The following is a 6000-nucleotide window of genomic DNA, read 5'->3' on the forward strand; positions in this document are numbered from 1 at the left end:
ATTGGAAGTGGTGAAGGTGTGTAACAGATGAACAACAGGTGAGAGGTCAGGAGGGGAATAACAACTGAGGGTGTTACATAGGGAAGGTTCTGAGATTTCTCACCTAGTGTAGCTGGGGTATTATACTTATAAGTACTTAAGCAATAACAGTGCATTCTGAGATCATGAAATAAGGACATTTCTGTTTCAACCATTTTAATTCATTTTAGAATTTTCAATAGCCTGTGGTAAACTCTGCACAATTAATAACGAAAGATATTTTATACCTAGGTTTTTCCTCCCAGTTTCAGAGAATTACCACCACCTCCTCTGGAACTGTTTGACTTGGATGAAACTTTCTCTTCAGAGAAAGCACGGCTTGCTCAAATTACCAATAAGTGTAAGCCTGATCAATTTACACATTTGTTTGTTTATTTTTTGAAATACGTAACTGTAGCATCGGTATGAGAACCATTTGTCTCATTGAACTGAAAAAAACTCGGATAGAATTTTAAAGTACATTTTATGTTTTGTTTATTTCATGCAAATTATTCTGATATTTTCCCCTCAAATGGCTGATTATCCCATTTAGTTAGACCTTAGTGCTAATAAATTGAAGGTATGGGTTTTCTTCCTTTATGAATCATTAACTGGCCACATATTGTGATCTTAACCCAAGCTGCCTCTCACAAATTTGTGCTGTTGGTCCCAGGGTAACATTAAGCAAAGAATATGGATGGATGAACACAAATCAATCACCATTACCAGAAAAGAAATTAAAATGTGCATGCACAGTTGCCACTGGGTCAAGAGAATCCTCTTTGCTTGATATGTAATGTGGAAATGATAGTTCTAAGCAATTGTGCGTACCCAAACCATTCAAGCCTCTTTTAATGAGAAATGTCAAGCCTTTATCAGAATCGCTGAGACCTTTTACTGTCATGTATACAAATAATAGGGTTCTAAAGCTTCTATTGCTGTATATAACTTTAAAAGCATCTTATATTTGAAATTTTGATTAAGAGATAGCGAAAGGTCTTGAACAATTAATTGTGAATATATAGAATGTGGTACATTTTGGACTTTAGGATGTAGTGGGAGACAGTAGTTGAGCTGAGTGTTCTTTTAGGTACTGAAGAAGATCTGGAATTCTATGTCAGGAAGTGTGGTGACATTCTTGGAGTGACTAGTAAACTTCAAAAGGAGCAACAAGATGCTAAACATGTTCTGGAGCACATATTCTTCCAAGTTGTGGAGTTTAAGAAACTGAATCAGGTAATGTGTTTATCACATACCAAGTACTAGAGTTATTGTTTGGTTCCGTCTAAGAGCTAGAATCACAGGTTTTATCACCCCTGCTCTTTATTCCTTCCAATTTTTAAAAATCAAATACTTACAGGTTGCCTTTGCCCCCTACTTTAGTATTCCTGTGAGAAGGAGCAGATTAGTGGACATAAGTTTGAGGAGGGAAGAGTGAAAGAGGGAGGGAATAAACATTTATATAGTGCCTACTATGTGTCAGGCACCATGCTAAGACCTTTACAAAGATTACCGCATTTGATCCTCCCAACAACCCTGGGAGGTAGGTGCTTTTGTTATCCCCAATTTATAGATGAGCAAACAGGCAAACAGTGGTTAAGTGGTTTGCTCAGTCACCCAACTACTAAGTGTCCGAGGCTAGATTTGAACTTAGGTCTTTCTGCCTCCAGGCCCAGTTCTCTATCCACTATGTTACGTACTTACTGTGGAAAAATAGCGATTGTGCCGGTGATGGCAATAATAAGGCCCAGGGCACCTTAAGCAGGAAGGTGAATAGGAGTTTGGGGCCACTTAGGGATCTGGAAGAGCAGTTATGTCTCCATCTGTGCTAAGAAGGTGTGATTGAGGGGCAAGGTGAACATTGCTGACAGGCCTCATGTTTGTTGCTCTTAATAGCAGTGGATGAACAACTTTGAATTTTAGAAATCTAAATCTGGGTCTGGGTGAAATTAATAATAACTGACTAGCACTTTAAGATTTGCAAAGCACTTCCCATGTGTGATCACATTTAATCCTCTCAACTGTCCTGTGAGGTCAGTAGGACTAATGTCACCCCACTTGAATGAACCTACCTAGGCTAAGAGTAGTAAAGGAGCCAGCCAATGGTCTCTGTGTTAAGTGTCAGAGGTAGGTTCCGAACAGAATCCTGCCTGACTCCAGGTCCGGTTATTCTGCTGTGCCATCTGGCCTCTCAGCCTCTTAATCTAAGCTTTAGATCAGTCCTACATACCTGAAGTTTCCTGTGGCTGCATTTAATTAGCAGCAATTAGCGAGTCATTAGTGTTTAAATGAGTGGATGCTAAAGCATTATATTGAAATTTTCCATTTTTTCTTTTTTTTTAGGAGCATGATGTTGATACAAGTGAAGCTACATTTCATAGCAATTACTGAGTACAGTGTTCCTTACAAGACCAGAAGAGGGGGAGATACTAGAACAGCTAACCTGCTGTCTGGTCTCTCACTATAAGCTCTTTTCTAATTGTTTTTCTATATATTTATCAAAATTGCCTCTCCACTATGAGCCATGCACTTTTATATTGTAAATAGGTACAAAGTTAAAGACTCTACATGTCTTCTGTAGTGACTAGGCAGGTGCACTATGAGGATTGCTAACTATCAAAATCATTATGTAAGATAAATGTCCCATATTCTTTTTTTTTATTGGAGCTATACTTTTGTAATATGAGAAATATTCTTACATTAAAATGTTCTCTCTTAATTCTAGTCCTGTCTTTCATCTTGTTAAAGGTGTAATAATCTGCTTCAGCTTTTTTTTGTCATCTTTACACAACTTTCTTTTATGCCTAATGAATAATAAATGCTATGGAAAATAAGTTAATTTGCATAATCTACTTACTATAATGGACCTTCAACAGAAATTAACAGACTCATAGATCTGTGAAATCTAGCCCCATACTAAGTTCTAGTCCTGTATCTCCAGTAGCCTTTGGGATATCACAAAATTGGAGGTACCTTCTGTAACATTTCCTCTAAGGTCTCTTCCTTCTCTGAATACTTTATTTCTTAGGCCTTCGAATGCAAGATAATAAATAATAATTTGCTTTGTGTTAATTATTTGTGCATGCAACTGCAAACTTTTGTTTACAGTTGTTAAAAAAAGACTGTTAATTTTAACGAGATTGCCACAAAATTATTTATTTTGTGATCCATTCTGAATTTCTTTTCTTGCACATTAAGTTGGTTAATTAATCAACAGGCATTTATTAAGTGCTTATTGTGTGCCAGGAACTATGGTAGGCAATTGAGACTCAAAAAAAAAAAAAAAAAGAAAAAGTCCCTGCACTCAAGGAGTTTAAATTCTATATAAGAGAGACAATATGGACACATATAAGTTTATATAAAAATATCTACGGCAATTTTGGGGAGAGGCACCAGCAGCTGGGAGGAATCAGGGTTGTGTTGCTGTTACTGTTGCCTGTGTATAGTTGTAGTTAATGTCTATATTATTTTAATTCTGTTCTTTGTTGTTTAGTCGTGTCTGATTCTCCTTCACCCCAATTGGTGTTTTCTTGGCAGAGATACTGGAGTGGTTTGCCATTCTCTTCTCCAGCTCACCGTACAGATGAGGAAACTGAAGCAAACAGGGTTAAGTGACTTGCCCAGGGTCACACAGCTAGTAGTGTCTGAGGCCAGATTGGAACTCAGGAAGATGAGCCTTCCTGACCCTAGGCCTGGCCCTCTATCCGTTGTACCACCTTTGATTCTGTTCACTCATGCTAAATTTCTCAAATAGATTTTAAGAACTTGCAAGGAAAAGAATTAAAAAATATGTTCTTCATAGCACCAAAACACATAGTAGATGCTCAGTAAATACTTGCTAAATGATTGAACAAATCAGGAATATATGATGCTCCTTAGATGGAAGAAAACATATAGCTGATTAAAATACATGGGGAAACATTTATTTAAACACTTATACACATGTTAAGAACCTTCACTTTTCTTCTTGGACCAAAGATGGCACTTTATTTTTTACTTTATTAACGTGCTTATATAGTGTTTTGTGTTTTTATTAGCTTTGTATGTTATGTCCCTCCCAGATTTTAAGTTCTTATTGAATTAAATCACAAGTATTTATTAAGTCTGTTTTCATTTTTCTCTTTTGCAGAGTTGTTACCTTACATAAAGTCTTGATCTTTAATGTTTAATTCAGATATATCTTGGCTTACCATGAAGTTATGGACTATGTGGCTCATGCTACATTTGAACTTTAGCACCTAGCACAGTGATGGGTTTATAGGAAGTTAGCAGTTAATATTTGTCTATTTGAAGGGGTTCTGAGGCCACTTTTAGTTCAGCATTCTGTGATTTCTGTTGCTTATCCAGCCAAAGCATACTATGCTTTCAGATTTCTGCTATGGGTGCAGCTAGGTTGCACATCGGATAAAGCCCCTGCTCTCAAGTCAGAAGGACCTGAGTTCAAATCTAACCTCATAGGTTCCCAAAGTGGGTGATACCCTCGGGGGTGAAGGGGTGGGGGCTGGAATTATCTAGGGAGGTGGTAGTAGCCTTGGGTGCAACTGGGGGGTGTTGAATAAAAGTAAGAAGGTAGTGGAAGTATAAGGAGGAGAAAAAAAAATTTGAAAAACCGGTCATACATGTTTCATCTGTTGTGTAACAGAGTTAAAGTTGTGATTACACTTTTTTTTTTTGAGGGGGGAAGGCAGGGCAATTGAGGTTAAGTGCCTTGCCCAAGTATGTGTTAAGTGTCTGAGGCTGGATTTGAACTCAGGTCCTCTGACTCCAGGGCCAACGCTCTACTCACTGCACCACCTAACTGCCCCTGTGATTACATTATTTTCCAAACGAACACACAAAATGCAAGTTGTAACTGTTATAACGAGTTATAGTCAGTTATAATTTAACCAGTCAGTGGTCAAGTCCACCGACAGGTCTTAACAAGCAAGTATTGGCAGGCAAGTGTGTTGCGTGTTGTTGGGGAGTCCAGCATGCATCAGCAGGAATATGTGTGTATAACAACTTGTTTGTGATACAATACTGTATGGTTACATGATGCAATATTGCATCATCAACATTTCAGTGCTGAAAAAACCCTATAAATTTACAATAAATTACTAAATTCAAGATGTGTCATTTCAAAAAATTTTATATTTTTTTCAAAATGATGCAAATTAAAAAATAAAACACCATCAAAAAGGAAAAGAAAGTAGATTTCCAGAGGAGTGCTGAGTAATTTTTTTATTTTTTGAAAAGTGGGTGGTAGGCCAAATAAGTTTGGGAACCTCTCTGTGCCTCTGACACTTGACAGTTAGTTAACAATGTAACCCTGGGCAAGTCACTTAACCCCAATTGCCATACCAAAAAAAAAAAAAAATTTTCCACTATGATTGTGATCCTTATTTCTCTTTTAAGAAACGTTTTCATGTTCTGTGATTTTGTTATTGCTTTGGGCTTTCAGAAAAGAAAAATGCAGCAGTCTGATAGTTTGATCAATGTCGATATTGTAAGCAGAGCATTTTTATGAAGGAGTGATGTAATATCAGATGTGTAAATTATTGAAATAGCATCCCAGCTGATATCCACATGTTGTCCTTCAAAGAATGATGAGGCGTGCTTCTTTCAACTATGCTTCCATTGCTTCTGATGTGATTTGAACTCCTCAAAAGTCAGTTTTCAAGCCATCTAAGCAAACAGGTCTCATTCCTTTATTTTGGATGCTGAATGTTATCAACCAGTTTGAATCACCATCCTTAGCTCCCATTGATCTCTGGCAGTTTCCAAAAATCAGCCCTACCCATTGAGCATACTAAAAAGAATATCAGAGATGCAAAAACCTGTTCCAAGAATTCTGAAAAATGTTTTAAGCAATAGCAGTGTTGTTGAACTTTTAAGGGACCACAGCTTATTTGTAGATGTGAAATCTGGTGACGCTTGTTTCCATTATTCCGTACATGTTAGTGACTGCAATACTGGCAGTAGGAGGAGAAGAGCTTGATCCTA

The 6000-nt window shown here is 37.3% G+C and overlaps 1 protein-coding gene across 3 annotated transcripts in view; it reads left to right on the forward strand.

Annotated features, from left to right (window-relative positions):
- IFT52 (intraflagellar transport 52) overlaps positions 1-2737 on the forward strand; it is a 32743-nt gene extending 30006 nt beyond the window's left edge. For 2 of the 3 annotated variants that reach the window (XM_036753045.1, XM_036753046.1), the window contains exons 12-14: positions 271-379; positions 1109-1254; positions 2362-2737. In XM_036753045.1, the coding sequence (XP_036608940.1) occupies positions 271-379; positions 1109-1254; positions 2362-2409 (303 nt within the window). In that variant the 3' untranslated portion in view covers positions 2410-2737. The remainder of the gene's footprint in view (positions 1-270; positions 380-1108; positions 1255-2361) is intronic. The other variant, XM_036753047.1, reaches the window with a different exon arrangement.
- The last annotated feature ends 3263 nt before the right edge of the window (positions 2738-6000 follow it).

The sequence above is a fragment of the Trichosurus vulpecula genome, chromosome 3 (assembly GCF_011100635.1).
Source record: "Trichosurus vulpecula isolate mTriVul1 chromosome 3, mTriVul1.pri, whole genome shotgun sequence".
NCBI classification, from domain to species: Eukaryota; Metazoa; Chordata; class Mammalia; order Diprotodontia; family Phalangeridae; genus Trichosurus; species Trichosurus vulpecula.